We start from the raw sequence: 23,807 nt of genomic DNA on the forward strand, positions 1-23,807 counted from the left end.
AGCTTCCATTTTGTTGCAAATCAGACAGTCGAGAGGGAATATAAGTATACATATCTTTTACACCGTGTAAACTCCACACAGTTCTAGATTCTCCATCCAGAGATTTCAGACTTCAATAAAAAAAATATCTGACAAACGGCTTTTACCAACCAAGCCTGAGGAAGTCGGTAAGAGCCGGTGTTGTGTTTAGCTAAATTGATTAAGTTCATTTAGCTAGAATGTGTGACGCCATACGAGTGGTGTTCTTTGTTTTGTTGCCAGATTTGTGACCTGGATGATTCGCTATTTACTTACAATGATGATAACCCTGAATACATAACTTTAGTATAGTAATGTTAACAAGCCCACATTACGGTTAATCTATGCGTATTTAAAAATCTATTTAAATAATGTATGCAGCCAACGTTCACCAAGCTAGCTGACGAAGACGTTCGCATTCTTCGAAGCCAGTGAAAGAGGATTATTAGCTGTTTACGTGGTGGCTTTACATAGCTAAACATGGACGTTAGTTAACTACCTTGTTTATTTTCCAGTATTCCAACGAATATCCATTATTTTACTACAGTACCAGTTTAAATGAAATGTATATGACAGTTGCTACTTGTAGAATGTAGTTAGCTCACTGGCTAACCTTATTAGTTGGCTTTGTGACGATGCATGTTTGGCACACGAAAGCTGTCCCCATTCTCAGTTTGTAACATCAACAGTTTACACACTTGGCTTGTTATCGAACGCTGCGCGAGCAGTATCGTGCTATTTTACCCGAATTATTAATGTAAAACATTTTATTGTTTAGCTCGCCGCCTTGGAGCATTTTCGTGCGCTGAAGTGAATTGATGTTCTACTCGGCTTCACGGGAAAACGACGCTCATTGGCACATGACAACTCCAGTTCTTGCTGGACCTAAAAGTGCAGCGAGAAGTAGATCGAAGACTACTTCGAGGACCTGGAGCCCAATTGGAAAGGAGAAATTAAGGAAACATCTCTGCACATTCAACTTTCTAACAACAAAGAGGTAGGCAATGGATGCGACACTGTTTTCCCAGTTGGGTGGGGGAAGGGCTGAGTTTTTGCACGTAGCCAATTGAGCTCTTTGAAGTAGATTCAGGTATGCACATTTGTTCCAGAAGTTCTGTTACTTCTATTTTCAAGTATATATATTTTCGACCTGATTGTTAAAACGGGGTTTGTCAACCGGGGACAATTGTCATTTTTTAAATTTATTTTTGGGCAGCATGTAACAGTAGCCTAGCATTAAGAGTGTTGGGCCAGTAACTGAAAGGTCGCTGGTTCGAATCCCTGAGCTGACAATGTGGAACATCTGTATGCCATTGAGCAAGGCACTTGGAAGTTCTGGCTAAGTGTTTCTGCAAAATGACTAAATTGTAAATGTTAGAAATGTTTGTAACTTTGATTTCCTCCTTCAGGTGACACACTGTGTGAAAAGTACAGCATGGGAGGTGGAGAGAGGTACAACATTCCAGTGTCCCACCCAGAGCGCCCATTGCCCAAGAAGAACCATCAGTTGGGCCGGGCCAAGCAGAGAGTTGTCCGCGATCAGAATGGAATGACAACAGTAGCATCCTCAGGGGCTGCGGGAGGTCCTCACCAACATGGCCACCGCAAGGGAGCAGCCTACCCCTGGTTTCCAGAGGCGCGGCTGGCCGCGTCGGCTGAGAAGAAAAATGCTCCTGTCCGTTTTGCCAACACCTATGATCAGAATTGGGAGGGCGCTGTGTCCCACCTGAACACACTTCTGGCTGCCCAGTGTGGTGGCCCGAGCTATGCAGGGGCCAAGTTCAGCGAGCCACCCTCCCCCAGCGTGCTACCCAAGCCCCCCAGCCACTGGGTCCCCATGGGTACCCGTGACAGCAGGGAGATGATGGCCTTCCAACTGAAGAGCCTCCTCAAGGTGCATGCCTAGAGATGGACTCCCATGACCTGGTCTTTCAAAGCCAACGTGTGAACGAATGCTCCTCTGAAGACTCCTGCCTGCCTAGAATGCCCCAGCGTTGTAATACACTTTTAGCTATTTTAGATTTGAGGTCTTCGCAGGGTGGGAGGCATTTTGCTGGAACATCTCTCTGCAAATGTTTAGCACCCTTTTTGTTGAGAAACCACAGATATTACAGCGCTGCAGCCTTGTCGGTGAGGGAGAATGTTCTCATTGGAGTCTGTTTCTGTCACTAACGATGAACTGGATATCCGTCGTGCTCTGCTCTTTTTGTTTTGTTGTTTTTTTGTTGGCCGTTATAGCAAGTCTGTGGGCTTCTCTTCCCAAACGGTAGGGTTGGATATTAGTATACACATGTTCATGCGGTCTCATTTACAGTCCATTTCTGTGGACAGGTAATTCTTACTTTGGCACGTTAAGTTCTGTTAATCATTAAGGATTTCACCTCTGATAACCTGGTGCTGCCTGAAGCACAATCTACAATAGTAGCATTTCTTTTTAGTTTGACTTATTATTTTCCATCTTGTTTTTGGGGGATGTAAAAGCCACTGTTCTGCAGGGAAACCAGAGCTTTCTTTCAGGCGAGAATCAGCTGTAGTAGTGAGTACAGGTCACAAGAATAACCTCAAACTGAAGTGTAGAGGCCATGGCACACAGGCCTTGGACGTTCAACTCCTGTACTTTTTTATTGCGCTGTGCGCACTGCACTATGGCAGTTGTGCTGGTCCAAGGCCTGCAGCTCTATCCTACAATTATTTTGTCTATTTGTGATGTAGTTAATGAGTTAGTTTTGTCTTAACCAAAGCAATGTCTTTTGCTGTGTTTTTTTTTTTTCTCTCTCTCGCCATCTCTCCTTTGTATGTCTGACGTGGTTACCAGTGCCATATCAACCACGTTGGCTTGAGTGGCGCAGGGAATTGGTCCTCTGGGTCACTTTTTCAATGCAATCAGTACTGCTATTAGCCACTTTCAAACTATCTCCTTCCCTACTGAAACCCCACCCGGTAAACAATGCGGAAGAGGGCCAGATTCAACAGGGATGTGGGACTGTGAGTTTCGCAACCTCGATCTCCTGTGTCATGGCCCTGTTTGCTGTGTGGCAGTTTCTTACGAGGAAGTGCAAAGTTGAGAGAAGTGCGTAACGTGGCACAGAGGACGTTAGGCGCAAGGCCAGTGTGGATCTGTTTACATTTAAAGTATCCAGCAGCAATCTCCAGATACTCACTGCCTCCTGCACCCTATTCTTGCACTGCAATCAAATTTGTTTTCAGAAGTTACAGGCTGAGAGGCCCTTTTTATTGATGGATGGTTAATTGACTATCTCCCTCTAGGTTCTAGTTTGAGGGGAGGCAGTCTTTTATTTTCTTTGCAGAATGGGAACTGTGTAATGGCCATCTTAGAGACGACAAAACAGAGCTCACGAGCTTGAAATAAGTTAAAGAGCCATGTAAATAATGAAATGTATAAAAAATACTTGTAGCATATGTACATTTAGCAGGGTGTTTTTAAACCTGCTTGATAAAGTATTTTTAGTAATAACACTGAATGTATAAGTCATGCTTAGGACATGTCTTGACTTCAAATACTGAATATTTTTGTAAAAAAGAAATCTGCCTATAGCATTTGTCAATACCCCTGCACTGTGTAATTATTGCCAGTAATCTTGCACATGTTTTTTATTTTGTATTATGCACAGTGTAGGGTAAAAAATGCAGTGTGCAAAAAAACGTAACTTACATTTGACCTTTTGAGTTGACTTCGATATGTATGAATTGTTAAATTATTTTAGTTTCCAGGTGTGCTACAGCCACTGGGGGCTGGTTTCCCAGACAGATTAACCCCAAACCTGGATTAAAACAACTATTTCAGTGGATAGTCTCCATTGAAATATATATATTTTTTTATCCAGGACTACTTATGATTTGTCTGGAAAATGTGCCCTGAATTGAGTTCGTCAACTTGATTGTGCCTACATTTTAACCCAACATGGACTTATATTTTTTGATTAGGTAATGTTATTCATTGACCAAAAATGTATATCTAAAAACCACCTTCAATTATCTGCTGTTCTTCTGCTAGAAGATAATTGAATTTGGCCCTATGTTATTGTGAAACTGTTTTTCAACTGCTTTTGTTTTGATATCTGTGTTTTTAATGCATTGCTGTTTATTTTTAAAACAAAGATGTCCTGTTGGTTTCTGCTAATGATTCATACATGTATAAGGCTCTTCATCCTAAATTTGAAACTGAAGGGTTTCTCAACAAATTGGCTCTTAATTTGTCCCATTTGTTCACTGTCACCAATGCTTATGAAATTATGCCACATGTCCAGACTTGATTTGAATTTGACAACAACAAAAAACTCAAGCACTGCTTTAATTGGTCTAATCAAAGTAACCCCCCCAAAAAATAAAATCCCTTCCCTTTCCCCCCTACTTTGTGTCTGGCTTTTCCTGAATGCGCTCATTATTCCAAACCATTTCCCATGTTTAGTACAGCTTACTGTATTTATTTGAAAGTTACCCATGGTTATATTGATGATTACACATTCTCATAGAATATTCGTATCCTCAGTAAGTGAAGGTAACTAGCACTCCTGTCATAGTGAAGTGCTTTCAGGCTAGTTAAGGATCACGTCACCCTAGACCCACTACAATTTGCGTACCGCCCCAATGGATTCATCTGGACAAGAGGAACACCTATGTAAATGTATTTTTTACTACAGCTCATCCTTCAATGCCATGGTACCCTCCAAGCTCATCATTAAGCCCTGGTTCTGCACCCCACCCTGTGCTACTGGGTCCTGGACTTCCTGATGGGCTATCCCCAGGTGGTGACAGTATGCAACAAGCAAAACTATGACCAAGAGACTACCATAAAGGCCTGATTGGTGGAGTGCTGCAGAGATGGTTGTCCTTCTCCACAAAGGAACTTGTGTCAGTGTGACCATTGGGTTGTTGGTCACCTCTAAGACCAAGGCCCTTCTCCAACGATTGCTCAGTTTGGCCGGGCAGCCAGCTCTCGGGAAGAGTCTTGGTGGTTCCAAACGTCTTCCATTTAAGAATTATGCAGGCCACTGTGTTCTTGGGGACCTTCAATGCTACAGAAATGTTTTGGTACCCTTCCCCAGATCTGTGCCTCGACACAATGTTGTCTCGGAGCTCTACGGACAATTCCTTCGACCTCATAGCTTGGTTTTTGCTCTGACATGCACTGTCAACTGTAGAACCATATATAGACAGGTGTGTGGCTTTCCAAATCATGTCCAATCAATTGAATTTACCACAGGTGGACTCCAACTTGTAGAAACAGCTCAAGGATGATCAATGAAAACAGGATGCACCTGAGCTCAATTTTGAGTCTAATAGCAAAGGGTCTGAATACTAACGTAAATAAGGTATTTCTAAAAACCTGTTTTCACTTTGTCATTATGGGGTATTGTGTGTAGATTGATGAGGATTTGTTATTTAATCCACTTTAGAATAAGGCTGTAATGTGAAAAGTCAAGGGGTATGATTACTTTCTGAATGCACTGTACACACACACACACAGTACCAGTCAGAAGTTTGGACACCTACTCATTCAAGGGTTTTTCATTCTCCATTTTTACTATTATCTACATTATAGAATAATAGAATGTAGAATAATAATAGTGAAGACATCAAAACTATGAAATAACATGTGGAATCATGTAGTAACCAAAAAAATACATTTGAGATTCTTCAAAGTAGCCACCCTTTGCCTTGCTGACTGACGGCTTTGCAGTAACTCCATCCAATTGGTGAAATATTTTAATGCGAATATTATAGAATCGGCATAAAGCAAATATTCGCATTAAAATATTTCACCAATTGGATGGATACCTAGTTACTGCAAAGCCGTCATAAAGGCAAAGGGTGGCTACTTTGAAGAATCTCAAATGTATTTTTTTTGGTTACTACATGATTCCACATGTTATTTCATAGTTTTGATGTCTTCACTATTATTATTCTACATTCTATTATTCTATAATTTTCCCACCAGTAGTATGTTTCCACCAAATGGACTTGTTCCGTATAAAATCAGTGCGTGATGACCTAGTGCGCACAAAATATACTTTTCACTTCAATTTTCATGCACCGAATACACATCTAAAGTTCAATGTGTTCCCATTGTATTTTCAACTCAACTGATAGTTTTGTCATAAAAACTGTTGCGTTAAATAGCAAATGTGCCTACACTGGGCTTGGCATGGTTTGCAGATACAGCGGGAGTTGCCTGGTCTACATGAGTTTATGGATGAGAGCGAGAATAATGTTATCTGTCAAATGGCATTCAAGTACCGATCATGTCCACAGAATAAGACCCTCGATATTTATTGGAAAGCAGCAACAACCTTCACCATCCTGTGAAGTATATCATTTATTTCATCTGTAGCCTAATAAACTGGATGGTTTCCCCAAGTCATAATGGGAGGACCACACGCCATATCATCGCGTGACTCCAAATTTACTTCAATCGGAGTTATTTAAAAATAATAATAATAATACGCCTCCCGTCGTTTAGAAAATTACAATGAAACTATACTCGCATAAAAACTGCATGGAAACGTGGTTGACAGTAATTTTCCATCAATATACAGATAGCCTTTGCACTTGCCTGTCTGTATTAGCAGTGGTAGTCAGGGCCTTATTACTGACCAGGGGGAGCACGACCCATATTGTTAGTATTTTCGGTGGCAGGCGGGAAAGACCCCAAAAGCATGTCATTGCAAAATGTGTAGAAAAGCTGATGATTTGCTTTAAAAATAAATGTTCTGTCTCATGGAAAAATGTGTAGAATAGCACTGGTAGTCAGTCCGTAGCCCAAAAAATGCAAATGAGATGTACTTTTGACGGGCCGACGGCCAATTAGAAAATAGGGTATTTTATAAATCACACTCCATGGGTGTTTCGGGGGGAGTTGGAATATGCAAAAAACACATTTCCAATTTACACATGCGTATTAATATAGACTTGTACATGTGTGAAATAGGACTCATTTAAGCACCCACCCACGTGCATTGACCAACATCCATTCTAATTTGGCGTCCGTTCTCCACGGATCAGTCTGTCCTCGACCTAAATAATTAGTAACAATTTAACATGGATAGTGTTTTAGACGTCCCAGCCGAACAATTAGTAATGGGCCTGGACCATCATTAATCATTTGGAATTATATTTATATTGTTTATCGATACCAGCAAGGCCTTTTAATATCGGGTTATTCTTCACGATTATGTCAAAAAAAGCACACGACTGTTCCTGCAGGCACAAAACCCTCAGACTTTCTCTTAGCAGCCTGCTGACGGGCCATCAACTGGATGTGATTTCCCATTGTATTTAAACTGGTTACGTAGGTGTATGCTAGAACATTCACACCTGGCACCAAAAGGCAATCCACAAGCAGTTGTCTGGACTTCACAGAGCTGTGGAAGTGAAAATATTAATGTTCGCTCAGTTGCAAATTTGCCATGTATTTAAACAAACCGATAAATGGAAAAATGCAACTGATAATGGTGCCAATCACTAGTAACAATATTCTCAGTAAATACACTATATATAGAGAAGTATGTGGACACCCCTTCAAATGAGTGGATTTGGCCATTTAAGCCACCCCAGTGTTTAACAGGTGTATAAAAATCTAGTACACATCCATGCAATCTCCATACACAAACATTGGCAGTATATTTGCCTTACTGAAAAGCTCAGTTACTTTCAATGTGGCACCATCATAGGATTCCAACTCATCAAATTTCTGCCCTGCTATAGCTGCCCCGGGCAACTGTAAGTGCTGCTATTGTGAAGTGGAAACGTCTAGGTGTGCTGAAGCACGTAAAAATCTGTCCCCGGTTCCAATATCTCTGGAAGCAACCACAGCACAATAACTGTTTGTTGGGAGCATCATTAAATGGGTTTCCATGGCCGAGCAGCCGCACACAAGCATAAGATCACCATGCACAATGAAAAGTATCTGCTTAAGTGGTGTAAAGCTCGCCACCATTGGACTCTGGCGCAGTGGAAACACGTTCTCTGGAGTGATGAATCACACTTCACCATCTGGCAGTCTGACGGACAAATCTGGGTTTGTCGGATGCCAGATGCTAACGGCCCGAATGCATAATGCCAACTGTAAGGTTTGGTGGAGGAATAAATGGTTCCGGCTAGGCCCCCTTAACTCCAGTGAAGGGGAAGATTAACGCTACAGCATACAATGACATTCTAGATGATTCTGTGGCAACAGTTTGGTGAAGGCCCCTTCTTGTTTCAGCATGACAATGCCCCGTGCACAAAGCAAGATCCATACAGAAACGGTTTGTCGAGATCGGCGTGGAAGAATTTGACTGGCCTGCAGAGCCCTGGCCTCAACCCCATCAAAAACAGTTGAGATGAATTGGAACGCCGACTGCAAGCCAGGCCTAATCGCCCAACATCACTAATGCATATAGCTGAACGGAAGTCCCTGCAGCAATCCTCCAAAATCTAGTGGAAAGTCTTCTCTGAAGAGTGGAGGCTGTTATTAGCAGCGAGGGGGGGTGACCAACTCCATATTAATGACCATGAATGAGATGTTCGACAAGCAGATGGCCACATACTTTTGTTCATGTAGTGTATAGCACACAAAAAAATTATCAATAGGGTACATTTTTAAACTTTACAGGTAAGAAGTCAGATATAGAAAGAATTAAACCTACCCAACAATACTCACTGGCCCACTCACTAAAAAAATGGATCACTCCTACAAACCGTGAGTAACATAACCGTGGCTTAGGATGGACAAAACGAGTAACCTAAGTGATGCAGAACAGCATCTCAGAACGCACAACTTGTTGATGCTTGTCACTGATGGGCTATTACAGCACACAACCACACCGGGTTACACTCCTATAAGTTAAAAACAAGTTGAAGCAGCTCCAGTGGGCACACGATCACCAACACTGGACAACTGAGTGGAAAAACAACACATGGAACATGACAGCGAGTTCATTTTACTTAGAGCATCTCTGGAATGAGATCAAACTGGCTGTTCGCAGCATGAATGTATGCGTGTTGTCTCCAATCTGCGAGATACCATTGCACTAGCATGGTCCAACATCCCTGTGGAACACACCTGACACCTTGCAGAATGGTCCTGGCTGTTCTAGGGGGGGTGGGGTAAGAGACACTGGACAGTTTGTTAGGGATAGGTGAACATAACAAACTGTCCGGTGTCTCGTACCTTCAAGAGAAAGATATCTTTGTACAACTCAGATGATTAACAAAAGTTAAAACGTAACATTTTTAATCCACAAAAAGAAAACACTGCTGCTCGATTTGAACACAAAATAACAATTGATATCAAATAAAATAAATGCAGGAGATTTTAGCAACATCAAACGTACAAAAATAATATCAGTTAACTTGATGGCTCGATATCACTGCAAACTCCAGATTTAACTTGTTTTGTCTTATAAATGGGTTTTTGTACTCCCAACCTCTTCTGTAGCCAGAGGTTAATACCCATTAGCCCAAAACTGTACCTTTGCATTTCATAGTTGACCAATTCTTATGTGCTGAACTTAAATCCATTGGGTTCTCAATTAATAGAATTAAACTGATATGAATGTAAATTAAAAACAGACAATGTTTTTCAGAGGTGAATGAAACTGAACTAACATAAAAAGTACTATCCATCTGTAGGGACAACCAGCTCTCCTGTTGTATGGCATCAGCCCAGAGATATCATAACTCAACTAATGAACCGAGGTGGGGTGTGGAATAACCACTCCCTAGATACCATATTCATATGTTGTAGTGTTGAACAAAAATATCTTTAGCTACAGAATAACAGGGTTTGAGGGTGGTGGGGTCCTAGGATCTGGAGCGAGATCGGGACACAGATCTGGAGTAGGAGCGTCGACAGGCCTGTTTCTGGGAGCCAGTAGAGGGGTGGAAGTCCTTAACAGGGCTGGGGGATTTGGACTGAGACTTTGTGTCTTTGGGCCTGGATCTGGGAGGAGAGGGGGAGCGGGATGCAGAGCGGTTACGAGACGGGGGTGCTTGGTGCATCCTGTGGTGTTCACGTGGAGGGCCTCTGTACCTGTAGAAAAAAGGATGGCATATGAACAGAACAATCAGTCAACACACTAATAAATACACGGACTTGACAACTGTGTAGTGTTTTGAAACCACATAGGCTTATGCATTATAAATGCAATCTCATCCACTGTGTCGTGTTAGACAAGTCAGAATAATGAGTCGTGTGTGTGTATATATATATATACACATATACACCTGTCATTTTCATGGCTTCTGCTTCGCCTGTGCCTGCCATATGATCGAGAGCTGTAGAGAGAAAAGTGAAAGTAAGAACCAGTGTGTATACAAAGGCATTTCGGTCTGCAATTGGGAGGATTACTTGACAAGCGAAACAGTGGTTTAGTTTCAGTGTCACCGAGGAACTCACTCTCTAGGGCTCTCTGACCTCCGAGGACGGCGGTCGCACGAAGGGCTACGCGACCGGCGCCTTTCGTAGCTGCGACTGCGAGAGCGTCTGCGTCGGCCATCGCCGCGTTCGTAGTCGTCGTAGCGGGAGAAGGAGCTGCTGCGGGACCCTCTGCGGGGAGAGCTCTCCTTAGTCTTCATCTGGTTGGGAGCTGGAGGGACAAGTCATTAAAATGAAATACTGGGCACAAGGATAGTTGAGCAAGAAGGGTTAAAAAAAATAATTTGGCATGCAGGTTGGCAATGATTTCACTAGTCAGAGACCCGAGTCAAGATATTACCAATAAAAGTGAAGCTGTAGGCCTAGTTAGACTTTTCCTACTTAGATTCTTGGGTAAACTTGACGGTGAAACTTAATTTTTCACAATGAATTGATTGGTAGGTAGTAAATAGTGCATTCATACAGGGCACCTAAATAAAACCCATCCTTACTTTTTCGGTCACCCTGTGCAAACTGGATCTCGATCTGTCGACCACACACCCACTTGTGGTCCAGGTTGTGGAGGGCATCCTCTGCATCTCGCACGTCCTCGAATGTGCTACAGACTGTTAGGGCTCTTTACTTTCACTTGTGGAAATGGGGAGACATATGCACACATACAACTACGAAAGTATTTTTTAAATTCAGTAAAGAGGCTGGAAGCTTCAAATTGGTAAGTCAATTGTGTGCCAACATGGAATAATAGTAAGCTAAAATAATAAAAACATGAAGCTGAAACTTCTGTTCAAATTTCCGGAGGAAACAAGAACAAAGGCCACACAAATGCAACATTGAAGTCGTATTTCAGCAAACTTGCTTACAATTAAAGTTATAACTGTCTTGCCCTTTTGTACAGAGAACACACAGAGCAAAATATTTGGAGGTGAAGAGCAAGGGTTCTATTTGGTAGGATACAAAACATTAAGCTTGTTACCTTTAAGCTTCAGCTTGACCTTTATGCTCTTTAACTGCTCGGCAGAAGAACTTGAGATTTCCGGCTTGTCTTCGCCCAATACATCCTTTAATTTTCCTCTCTTTGGTAGTCAAACAGCTGCCTTTCGTGCCCTCTTTTCTCCTCCTTGTATCTTCATGCTTTAACTTTGCTCTTTGTGTTCTTCTCCCACTATTTCCTGTCGCCTGAAATCATTATGGTCCCTTTGGCTTGAAACTACTCTACACCAGTCTTTACATTCTTTGTTGGGGTTTCTCCAGAACTGTACGTCTTTAACATTTCTAGGGTAACAGAAGCAATTTTAGTTAGGAGAGATGTTGATTTATGTCTGTACACATTTTTTTACTGCGTTTAACAACATTCAATGTTCCCCTCCCATAATCCAGTATAGCCTACTTTTTATGACAAATATACAATAAATATATAATAACAGCAGGCTAACTCAAGACGTGCGACAGTCAATACCCCACCTGTGAATAATAATAATAATGCACCGAATGAAAGAAATGTTCATTAATACATTACATGAGTATAAAGGATATTGAATGTAAGCAAATCCTCTTGGTCGCCGTGTAGAGAAGTCAAGTGGAATGTAGACATCTACAATAGGCCCATAACGACCAAATTCACGGCGTAGTTCCTCTGGCCTAAAGTGTTGCGAAATGACAGGACATTTAATCTAATGGCCAGCGAAGTACAACCTTTTTGGGCTAATATTAAACCAGTGTGATTCAAAGTTCAAACCTGCAACTGTTGCCAATAACCTTCAGATTCAACTAAATTGGCTTAATACTTACCATAGAAATGGAGGTATAAAATGTGACATTGGACAAGAGATATTTCATATTGCATTGCGGGGCGGCAGGGTAGCCTAGTGGTTAGAGCGTTGTACTAGTAACCGGAAGGTTGCAAGTTCAAACCCCCGAGCTGACAAGGTACAAATCTGTCGTTCTGCTCCTGAACAGGCAGTCAACCCACTGTTCCTAGGCCGTCATTGAAAATAAGAATTTGTTCTTAACTGACTTGCCAAGTTAAATAAAGGTAAAAAAAAAAAAAAAAGTGCCAGTCTGTTTGTGCCATCATGCCAACTCCTGTCACTTATTGTCATGTTTGCCATACATGCCAGCTAAGCCCAGGTACTGGTTCAGCCAGTTCCAATTAAATAGAGTTGGCAAAAGGCAAGAAACAGTCAACCAGTGGTGTAATGTACTTAAGTAAAAATAATTTAAAGTACCACTTAAGTACTTTTTGGAGGCATCTGTACTTTAATTTCATATGTTTTTGACGACTTTCACTTCACTACATTCCTGAAGAAAATGCACTTTTTACTCCATACATTTTCCCTGACACCCAAAAGTACTCGTTACATTTGGAATGCTTATCAGGACAGGAAAATGGTCTAATTCGCCGACCGAAAGAGAAAATCCCTGTTCATCTGCATCGGATCTGGTGGACTCACTAAACAGAAATGCTTTGTTTGTAAATTATGCCTTAGAGTTGGAGTGTGCCCCTTGCTATCAGTAAATACAATTTAATAAACAAGAACATCGCGTCCTCTGGTTTCCTTAATATAAATGTTTTTTTTTTTACCATTGATACTTAATAGTATATTGAAAACCAAATGCTTGTAAACTCAAGTAGGATTATACTGGGTGACTTTTACGTGAGCCATTTTCTATTAAGGTATCTTGACTTTTACTCTAGTATGACAATTGGGTACTTTTTCCACCACTGCTGCCAACCTGGCAGGTAGAAAGATGGCCAGCATAATTAAGTTATTCACAGTTGGTTCAAACAACTCTCCTGTTTTTGTGCAAACCATTATATTTGGTGCAAACTCATGTGCAGCCAAACAGACATGCTAACGTTAGCTTTGATACAAAGCTTGGCGAGTTAACGTTCAGGTAACCAGCTTAGCTATCCAACTAACGTTAACGTTTCCCATCATACAAACTTAAAAACAACTAGTAACCGACAACACTTACCTACAAGTTTTCATTGTAAATGAGAGTTTTAAAAAAAAATCAGTAAACACAGTTTAGCCACCTAGCTAACGTTGCTCGCTAGCATACGTTAGCTAGCGTTAGCTAGCTACCGTACTACCTCGCACGTCCGAATGATTCAATCATAGCTACCTGGATTCGTCGGAGATGTTTCTAATGAAGAGTGATGGGTTAGGGGGCCTCATGTACCTAGCCATTGTAAAATATTGTTGTTACGGTTGAAATTTCTGATATAATACCAGTAAATTATACGACTTGTTCTAGCTGTAGCAAAAAGCAGCGAGGTGGCCTCATCTATCCGCGAACAGAGGCCAGCGCGCAGGCTCAGATACCATTATTTTAGCCCTGCCCACCAGGGGTGGCCTGGCCATCTGGCAATTTGGGCAATGGCTATTTAGATGTTAAATGATGAGTAACCACGGCCGGCCCGCTAATTATGTACGATTAGGGGGCCATTGAGGGGTGCGGCATTTTCTGAGCTAAACTGACCAAGACGCACCTCCAACACACACATAAAACCTCACATAACCTCGTAAATTCAATCTGGAGTGCCAGAGGCGCTCAGAGTGTGCTCTGGGCATTTGTAAATTCAAAGTACTGAGAGTCAGATTGGCCATTAATAAATGTAGAGCATTTCACTCTGAGGCACACATTGATCGGAGCGTTCTGACCACTCACCCTGTTTTTGCTTTGTCATTATGGGGTATTGTGTGTAGATTGATGAGTGGAAAAAACCATTTAAATCATTTTAGAATAAGGCTGTAACGTAACAAAATGTGAAAAAGTCAAGGGGTCTGAATACTTTCCGAATAGACTGCATATGAAAGTTAAGTTCCTGAAGTTTCCAAAACCATATTGCTAGGGAGAATGACAAATGTTTATACATGTTAAAACAGAGCGTCAATAGTTCACGTATCCAGTTGTCCTCCATACCATCAACTGAGAACCCAAGACTGGCACGACTGTAGATTCCCCTTGGGCACCCTTGGGTTCTCGAGAGCTAGGGTCACCGCTGAAATAATTTATATAAAAAACATCCAGGAGGTTTTTTTAAAATAAAAATTGAGTTTTGCATGTTTGGTGTAGGCCTAGTTTTAGAAAGTTGTGTGGAAGGGTCTCGAGCACTGAGGAGACAGTCGACCATGTTGGAACGTTGTTTTCAACGTAATCTACTCACATTCGCATACTCCGTTTCGGGGTAGCTGCAATCTGCTTTACAGAGTCAGTAACACCTTCTCAGTGCACACTGGAGCAAGCGCAAGCATCAACAATGCCATCACGTCATCCAGAAGCATGGCAGACATTGGATTAATATTAAAATGTTCATATCTTCAGCTGTGAGTGATGGAACGAATCAGCTTTGAAGACAATTACTGGAAAAATCCAATATATATTTTTTGGCACAAAGGTGATAGGTTTCCACTAGATAACACAGCCAAAAAAATTTATGAAAACAGAAATATGCTTTTGAGGGACAAGATTAGGGTTAGGTTTAAAATCAGATTTTAAGAAGAGAAAATGTAGAAATAGGTGTTATTTTTGTCTTTGTGACTGTTAACTAGTGATGGCCCCTGGTATCCAGTGGCCTGGGGAGGTATGCAGCAGGGGCAGATGGACTAGAAATCGACCCTAGCATTTCTAACACACAGTACAATTTATTTCCTTGAAGCCACCAGACCATTTTATTTAGCATTGTACAAACCATTCTGATCTTGCGAGAGCTTACGGTCTGTTTCGCTATACTGATATCCGTGTAGTCAAACAGAATGTAAGCTCGCAAGATCAGGATGACTCATATGACACTACCTAATATTAGCCAAATAATGCAACTTCAACAGGCAATACATTTTTTTTTAATTGACCAGTCCTTGTTATGTGTGTACAAGGGCACATTGTTGCCATCTGTTGGTAAATGTTCATTACTGCAACACCAGTGTTTTACCTGTGTGCTTGAGATATACACCCTGATGTATTCCAATGTGCTGAACATAACTGGTTACTCGCAGGGCTGGTGATTGCCGTTCTGTCGCTCTAAGTGAGACCAACAAATGGATGAAAAGTATTTTCCACATGTTTAAAATATTTTTTTCCCCACAGGACTTTGAAAAGGCATCTTTTCTGGATGTTGAAAAATAGGTACTGTATGTGATAAGCCTACCATTTGCTAAACACTAAAAGGCTGTAACGTAACAAAATGTGGATTGGTGGATACACCTTGTTATTTGAAGAATTAAAAAAAATATTGATGTCAACTGCCTGTATGCAATGGAGAGTGAGATGCTATGCTAGCCTCAAATTTCGAGATGGTATTTTTTCCTCAAAGTTGCCAGGATGTCACGTGCAACACACAACAGTACACTTATAACAACCTAAGGATTACGAAACTTCTATTAGATTAAATAAGCCTCAATACAATTAATGTTCATCTTGACTAAATTTGACACTTTTTGATTGCCTCCCATGAGTATTTTTCTCCACTCGTAACACACACACACCCACTTAGAAATTCTTGTTTTTGAAAGAAAAGCACATTTTTTGTCCATTAAGATAACATCAAATTGATCAGAAATACAGTGTAGACATTGTTAATGTTGAAAATGACTTGTAGCTGGAAACATATTTTTTATTAAATATCTACATTAGGCGTAGAGGCCCATTATCAGCAACCAGCAATCACTCCTGTGTTCCAATGGCACGCTGTGTTAGCTAATCCAAATTTATCATTTTAAAAGGCTAATTGATCATTAGAAAACTCTTTTGCAATTATGTTAGCACAGCTGAAAACTGTAGTGCTGATTAAAAGAAGCAGTAAAACTGGCCTTCTTTAGACTAATTGAGTATCTGAAGCATCATCGTTTGTGGGTTCGATTACAGGCGCAAAATGGCCAGAAACAAAGAACTTTCTTCTGAAACTTGTCAGTATATTCTTGTTCAGAGAAATGAAGGCTATTCCATGTGAGAAATTACCAAGAAACTGAAGATCTCGTACAACGCTGTGTACAACTCCCTTCACAGAACAGTGCAAACTGTCTCTAAACCAGAATAGAAAGAGGAGTGGGAGGCCCCAGTACACAACTGAGCAAGAGGACAAGTACATGACTTCAGTTTCTTGGGTTTGCGTCCCGACAGAATGCCATTTTCCTGTGGTGCATTTCTCTGTGAGTGCTACCGCTGTTCCATTTGGCTCCAGATGAAAACGTATGATCCGGTTGGAACGTTATTGGATATATATACATCGTTTTACGAACTGTAATATTACTTTTCTTCTGAACTTTCGCTTGGACCTGCCGGCTCGTCGTGAGTTTAGATTTGTGAACTGAACGCACTAACAAAAGGAGTTATTTGGACATAAAATATGGACTTTATCTAACAAATCAAACATTTATTGTGGAACTGGGATTCCTGGGAGTGCATTCTGATTAAGATCAAAGGTAAGTGAATATTTATAACGTTATTTCTGACTTCTGTTGACTCCAACATGATGGATATCTGTATGGCTTGATTTGTTGTCTGAGCGCCATACTCAGATTATTGCATGGTTTGCTTTTTCCGTAAAGTTTTTTTTAAATCTGACACATTAAGGAGAAGTATATTTCTAATTCTGTGCATAATACTTGTATCTTATATTAAAGTTTATTATGAATATTTCTGTAAATTGATGTGGCTCTCTGTAAAATCACAGGATGTTTTGGAAGCAAACATTACTGAACGTAACGCGCCAATGTAAACTGAGATTTTTGGATATAAATATGCACTTTATCGAACAAAACATACATTTATTGTGTAACATGAAGTCCTATGAGTGTCATCTGATGAAGATCATCAAGGGTTAGTGATAAATTCTCTCTCTATTTCTGCTTTTTGTGACTCCTCTCTTTGGCTGGAAAATGGCTGTGTGTGTTTGTGTGACTAGGCTCTGACCTAACATAATCATATGTTGTGCTTTCGCTGTAAAGCCTTTTTGAAATCGGACACGATGGGTAGATTAACAAGAAGTTTCTTTCATTTGGTGTATTGCACTTGAATGTATAAAAGTTACATTTTGAAAAAATATTTTTGAATTTCACACGCTGCCTTTTCAGCGGAATGTTGTCGAGGTCACTTCCGCTAGCGGAGGTTTTAATATAACTGCACTATCCAATTTACAGTAGCTATTACAGTGAAAGAATACCATGCTATTGTTTGAGGAGAGTGCACAATTATGAACATGAAAAGTTATTAATGAACAAATTAGGCACATTTGCGCAGTACTGATACAACATTTTGAACAGAAATGCAATGGTTCATTGGCTCAGTCTAAAACGTTGCACATATACTGCTGCCATCTAGTGGCCAAAATCCAAATTGCACCTGGGCTGGAATAATACATTATGGCCTTTCTGTTGCAGTTCAAAGATTATGGTACATCTTTGTATTATCTTTATCTTTATCTGTTATATTCTCCTACATTCCTTCCACATTTCCACAAACGTAAAGTGTTTCCTTTCAAATGGTACCAAGAATATTCATATCCTTGCTTCAAGGCCTGAGCTACAGGCAGTTAGATTTGGGTATTTTAGCCAACATTTTAAGAAGAGGGGCAGATCCTTAAGATGTTTTTAAGGGCTTCTAAAGTAAGCATTCACGGTAAGGTCTACACTTGTTGTATTCGGCACATGTCACAAATAAAGTGTGATTTGATTTGAGTTTGTGGTGGTAAATAGACAGCTACGAAGAATATAGATAAAAACATTTGGTAAATAGTGTTGTCTACAGCTTATCATAAGATACTAGCCTTGAGACTTCCTTACTATTAGATTTCATGCACCAGCTGTTGTTTACAAATATACCCAGACTGCCACCCCTTGTCTTACCGGAGGTGGCTGTTCTATCTTGCCGATGCAGCGTAAATCCCGCCAGCTGTATGTTATTCATGTCGTCGTTCAGCCACGACTCGGTGAAACATAAGATATTACAGTTATTAATGTCTCATTGGTAGGATACACGTGATCGTAGTTTGTCCATTTTGTTATCCAATGATTGTACGTTGGCTAATACGACTGATGGTAAAAGCAGATTACCCATCTCTTTGTGAGACGCAGAGTAGGTGAACGGATGAACTCTGCATGTGTGGTTCCCACCGTGAAGCATGGAGGTGGTGGTATAGGGGTACGTTGCTGGTGACATTGTCAGTGATTTATTTATAATACAAAGCACACTTAACCAGCAAGGCTACCACAGCATTTGGAAGCAATACGCTATCCCACCTGGTGTGTGCTTAGTGGGACTATCATTTGTTTTTCCAACAGAACAATGACTCAAAACACATCTTCAGGTTGTGTGAGTGATATTTGACCAAGGAGGGTGATGAGTGCTGCATCAGATGACCTGGCCTCCACAATCAGCTGACCTCAACCCACTTGAGATGCCTTCGTATGAGTTGGACTGCAAAGTGAAGGAAAAGCAGCCAACAAGTGCTCAGCATACGTGGGAACTCCTTCAAGACTGTTGGAAAAGCAGTCCAGGTGAAGCTGGTTGAGAGAATGCTGATAGAGTGCAAAGCTGTCGTCAAGGCAAAGGGTGGCAACTTTGAAGAAACTCAAAATATATTTTGATTTGTTTAACACTTTTGTTTACTACATGATTTCATGTGTCATTTCATGTGTCATTATTCTACAATGTAGAAAATAGTACAAAATAAAGAAAAACCCTTGAATGAGTAGGTGTGTCAACTTTTGATTGGTACTGTAGGGTTGGTTGGTGGTGCATTTTTCTGTTTGTATCAATATGTAACATTATACACTACCGCACAATAGGTGGCGGCATGCACAAACAAAATGTGTGAATGCCATGATACTGAAGTGTCTTGTGTAGGCTTAGCGAGCCTATCTGTCCATGTGATGGTGTATGTGTGTGTGTGTGTGTGTGTGTGTGTCTTCAAACCAAACCATTAAAAAAATATGGAAATCAATGGTTTGAAAATGTCACAAGTGTCATTCATTTCATTAGTACTATTTCACAACTTGCCTGGTTGTTTCAGTTAGGTGTGCCTATGCAAAGTCACTCAAAGGTGGTACTGAAACCCAACTGTCTGATGGGTTTTGAAAATGTGATATCTTTCACTACCTTGGTTGTTAGTGAAAGTTGGACTTTAAAAGCCCCATCTAAGTAATCATTTCAAATGTGTAAGCATTCATCTCCCCTTCATTGTCTGTCATCTTGAATTGAATGAGTGCACACATTCATTTGAATCAGAATACAGATTTTCTTTTAGTCATGTACATGTTCTGTCAAGTATTTGATTGTGGATACTCCACCCCTTCCCTTCTTAGGAAGGTTTTTCATTTTGTGATAAGTGTGCACCCTAAATGTTTGTACATTTATTTTAAACATTGTTTAAAATGGTTCAGTGGTCTGTTTTACTGGAATGACTTGTTTAAAAATGTGTGGTTTCTAAAGTGGGGAACAAAATAATAATTTATGCACTTTTATGATTTTGGGTAGGCAAAAGCTCTGCTCATTCTATAATATACTGTATAATATGGGATTTTACATAGAATAAAACTCATGTCTGTCCCAGTGCAGTTGAACTAGGTGCCCTTCATGGTTTCAATGTTGTGCAAATGAAATGCTACAGACTGAGTTCTATAACTACTGAATGGTTACACCTTTTATTCTACATATTATTTTTCAGTCCAATACCAGGCTGAGAATATTTGGCCAATAGCTCGGTTTACTTGTATTCTCCTGTTAGTGTTTGTTGGCCTTCAGCACACCTTAAGCTGCATTTAGACATCTAGCCCAATTCTGATTTTTTTCTTCTTCTCTAATTGGTCTTTTAACCAATCAGATCAGCTCTGAAAAAGATCTGATGTGATTGGTCAAAATATGAATTAGTGCACCACACTCATTCCACAAAGGGCCAAGTGTCTGCGGGTTTTCGCTCCTCCTGTACCTGATTGATGAATTAAGGTCACTTATTAGATAGCAACTCCCTCACCTGGTTGTCTAAATCAAATCAAATCAAATTTTATTGGTCCCATACACATGGTTAGCAGATGTTAATGCGAGGTTAGCTAAATGCTTGTGCTTCTAGTTCCGACCATGCAGTAATATTTAATTAACAAGTAATCTAACAATTTCACAACAACTACCTTATACACACAAGTGTAAAGGAATTAATAAGAATATGTACATATAAATATATGGATGAGCGATGGCCGAACGGCATAGGCAAGATGCAGTAGATGGTATAGAGTACAGTATATACATGAGTAATGTAGGTTATATAAACATTATATAAAGTGGCATTGTTTAAAGTGACTAGTGACACATTTATTACATCCAATTTTTATTATTAAAAAGTGGCTAGAGATTTGAGTCAGTATGTTGGCAGCAGCCACTCAATGTTAGTGATCGCTGTTTAACAGTCTGATGGCCTTGAGATAGAAGCTGTTTTTCAGTCTCTCGGTCCCAACAACCCCCGATGCACCTGTACTGACCTCGCCTTCTGGATGATAATGCGGTGAACAGGCAGTGGCTCGGGTGGTTGTTGTCCTTGATCATCTTTTTGGCCTTCCTGTGACATCGGGTGATGTAGGTGTCCTGGAGGGCAGGTAGTTTGCCCCCGGTGATGCGTTGTGCAGATCTCTCTACCCTCTGGAGAGCCTTACGGTTGCCCTACCAGGCGGTGATACAGCCCGACAGGATGCTCTCGATTGTGCATCTGTAGATGTTTGTGAGTGTTTTTGGTGACAAGACACATTTCTTCAGCCTCCTGAGGTTGAAGCCTCCTGAGGTTGAAGAGGCGCTGTTACGCGTTCTTCACCACACTGTCTGTGTGGGTGGACCATTTCAGTTTGTCTGTGATGTGTACGCCCTCACCTCCTCCCTGTAGGCCATCTCGTCGTTGATGGTACTCAAGCCTATCACTGTTATGTCGGCTGCAAACTTGATGATTGAGTTGGAGGCGTGCATGGCCAGACAGTCATGGGTGAACGGGGAGTACAGGAGAGGGCTGAGAACGCACCCTTGTGGGGCCCCAGTGTTGAGGATAAGCGGGTTGGAGATGTTGTTTCCTACTCTCACCACCTGGGGGCATCCCGTCAAAGTCCAGGACCCAGTTGCACAGGGCATGGTCGAGATCCAGGGTCTCGAGCTTAATGACGAGTTTGGGGGGTACTATGGTGTTAAATGTTGAGCTGTTGTCGATGAACAGCATTCTTACATAGGTATTCCTCTTGTCCAGATGGGTTAGGGCAGTGTACATCTGTGGACCTATTGGGGTGGTAAGCAAATTGGAGTGGGTCTAGGGTGTCAGGTAGGGTGGAGGTGATATGATCCTTGACTAGTCTCTCAAAGCACTTCATGATGATGGAAGTGAATGCTACGGGTCTTAATTGAAAGGAAGAAAACAAAAACCAGCAGACACTAGGCCCTCCATGGAATGAGTTGGACATCCCTGTATTAGTGAGAAAAATATCAGAAGTGGGCTGCCTGTCTATACACATCCTGAGGTCTCTTGTCTAGCTGGAGGGTCCATTCGGAACGCCATCAACCGGGCAACATGGACCACAACCACTTGGGTCAGTCTGGTAGGTCCACTTTAAAGACAGGGTTTGAGAATATGTGTCTCTGGCGCCGATGCGTTACGGGATGACCATCACCACATGCATCGCAGCCTGGGTGTGTCACTCCCCGCACCGGAACACCAATGTAGGGCCACTTTCCTTATGTTGATTCTGTTGCAAATAACTTTGTCTGTTGCAAAACGTTTTGCAGCAGAAACCATTTACTCCAAACGGATGGTGTTCTTCGGCTTGCAAGCATCCCCCTTTTCCCTCCAAACATAACAATGATCATTATGGCCAACCAGTTCTATTTTTGTTTCATCAGACCAGAGGACATTTCTCCAAAAAGTACGATCTTTGTCCCCATGTGCAGTTGCAAACAGTCGTCTGACTTTTTTATGGCGGTTTTGGAACAGTGGCTTCTTTCTTGCTGAGCAGCCTTCAAGTTCTGTCAATTATAGAACTGGTTTTTACTGTGGATATAGATATGTTTGTACCTCTTTCCTCCACCATCTTCACAAGGTCTTTTGCTGTTGTTCTGGGATTGATTTGCACTTTTCGCACCAAAGTATGTTCATCTCTAGGAGACAGAACGCGTCTCCTTCCTGAGCGGTATGACGGCTGCGTGGTCCCATGGTGTTTATACTTGCGTACTATTGTTTGTACAGATGAACGTGATACCTTCAGGCTTTTGGAAATTGCTCCCAAGGATGAACCGGACTTGTGGAGGTCTACACATTTTTTCTGAGGTTTTGGCTGATTTCTTTTGATTCCCCCATGATGTCAAGCAAAGATGCACTGAGTTTGAAGGTAGGCCTAGAAATACATCCACAGGTACACCTCCAATTGACTCAAATTATGTCAATCAGAAGCCTCCAAAGCCATGACATAATTTTCTGGAATTTTCCAAGCTGTTAACAAGCACAGTGTGTAAACTTGGCACGTGAATTGTGATACAGTGAACTAATCTGTCTCTAAACAATTGTTGGGAAAATTACTTGTGTCATGCACATGGTAGATGTCCTAACCGACATGCCAAAACAATAGTTTGTTAACTATAAATTCGTGTAGTGGTTGAAAAACGAGTTTTATTGACTCCGACATAAGTCTATGTAAACTTCCGATGTTTTTGGGAGATGCGATGGATCATTGGGGGTCATTTGATATTTCCTTTCTTTTGTTGTTCAGTGAAATCCTCCCATGGGAAGAGTGAACTCATTTGATTAAAGTTTGCAATTTGTAACTACATTTATTTAGTTTTTTATATTGGAAGGATTTATTCATTTGAATTTGTCTACATATGATAAGGTAAAATGTTTGTTTCTGTCCCCATTTGATATGGTAAATATATCCAATGCAAAAAACATCTACATTTAAATGATATTAATATTAATTTGCATAGATTTCCGTTAATTCCCATATATTCCTGTTAATTCCCACGGAAAGTTTCCAGCTCTGAATATTCCCCAAAATGTGCAACCCTAGTCACGCCAGATACTAACTAGTTTTCTGATCCAACAGATGCAGATCTGTGACCAACAGATGCATGTCTGTATTCCCAGTCATGTGAAATCCATAGATACAGGTTCTTTTAGTTGTACATCTTGAATGTAAATTATGCATTAGCGATTCAGTGGTTTGTTTTACAATGTGAAATGAGTTGATGTACCCAACTTTGCTGTTTTGAGTGTGAATTATCACACTGTAGACCTATTCAGTATTTGAAAGGGCACTGTGAAATGATAGACTGTGTATTTTGAATCATATGTGAAATATATATTGAATACTTTTATATTATTCAATCAGTGTTCACTGTTTATTAAATGATGCACAGCAGCATGTTCACAGCACACATAATCAACCACACG

The 23,807-nt window shown here is 40.9% G+C and overlaps 2 protein-coding genes across 3 annotated transcripts; one reads left to right on the plus strand and one right to left on the minus strand.

The window, feature by feature from the left end:
- On the plus strand, window positions 1-4,389 carry LOC118364296 (proline-rich nuclear receptor coactivator 2-like). Its single transcript, XM_035745720.2, has 3 exons — window positions 1-167; window positions 797-1,015; window positions 1,428-4,389. The coding sequence occupies exon 3, from the start codon at window positions 1,454-1,456 to the stop codon at window positions 1,922-1,924; it is 471 nt and encodes a 156-aa protein (XP_035601613.1). The 5' UTR covers window positions 1-167; window positions 797-1,015; window positions 1,428-1,453; the 3' UTR covers window positions 1,925-4,389.
- A 4,847-nt stretch (window positions 4,390-9,236) lies between these two features.
- Window positions 9,237-13,738, minus strand: LOC118364297 (serine/arginine-rich splicing factor 10-like). Of its 2 annotated transcripts, none has more exons than XM_052489387.1 (6): window positions 13,523-13,738; window positions 11,928-12,034; window positions 10,888-10,989; window positions 10,418-10,607; window positions 10,246-10,296; window positions 9,237-10,051 (listed from the first exon to the last, which is right to left on the minus strand). In XM_052489387.1, the coding sequence occupies exons 1-6, from the start codon at window positions 13,585-13,587 to the stop codon at window positions 9,823-9,825; spliced, it is 744 nt and encodes a 247-aa protein (XP_052345347.1). In that variant the 5' UTR covers window positions 13,588-13,738; the 3' UTR covers window positions 9,237-9,822. The 2 variants fall into 2 exon arrangements, with proteins under 2 accessions (XP_052345347.1, XP_052345348.1); XM_052489388.1 differs by lacking the exon at window positions 13,523-13,738 and adding an exon at window positions 13,373-13,516.
- Between the last annotated feature and the right edge of the window lie 10,069 nt (window positions 13,739-23,807).

The sequence above is a fragment of the Oncorhynchus keta genome, chromosome 31, assembly GCF_023373465.1.
Source record: "Oncorhynchus keta strain PuntledgeMale-10-30-2019 chromosome 31, Oket_V2, whole genome shotgun sequence".
NCBI classification, from domain to species: Eukaryota; Metazoa; Chordata; class Actinopteri; order Salmoniformes; family Salmonidae; genus Oncorhynchus; species Oncorhynchus keta.

What these genes read in the sequence shown, in the direction of transcription:
- LOC118364296 (XM_035745720.2), top strand. Translation starts at nt 1,454, where the DNA reads ATGGGAGGTGGAGAGAGGTACAACATTCCAGTGTCCCACCCAGAGCGC.
- LOC118364297 (XM_052489387.1), bottom strand. Translation starts at nt 13,587, where the DNA reads ATGGCTAGGTACATGAGGCCCCCTAACCCATCACTCTTCATTAGAAAC. An exon ending in TGCACAGGGTGACCGAAAAA is followed by an intron (nt 10,608 to 10,887) that starts GTAAGGATGGGT and finishes TTGTCCCTCCAG; the next exon opens with CTCCCAACCAGATGAAGACT. An exon ending in AGAAGCCATGAAAATGACAG is followed by an intron (nt 10,052 to 10,245) that starts GTGTATATGTGT and finishes TTTTTTCTACAG; the next exon opens with GTACAGAGGCCCTCCACGTG.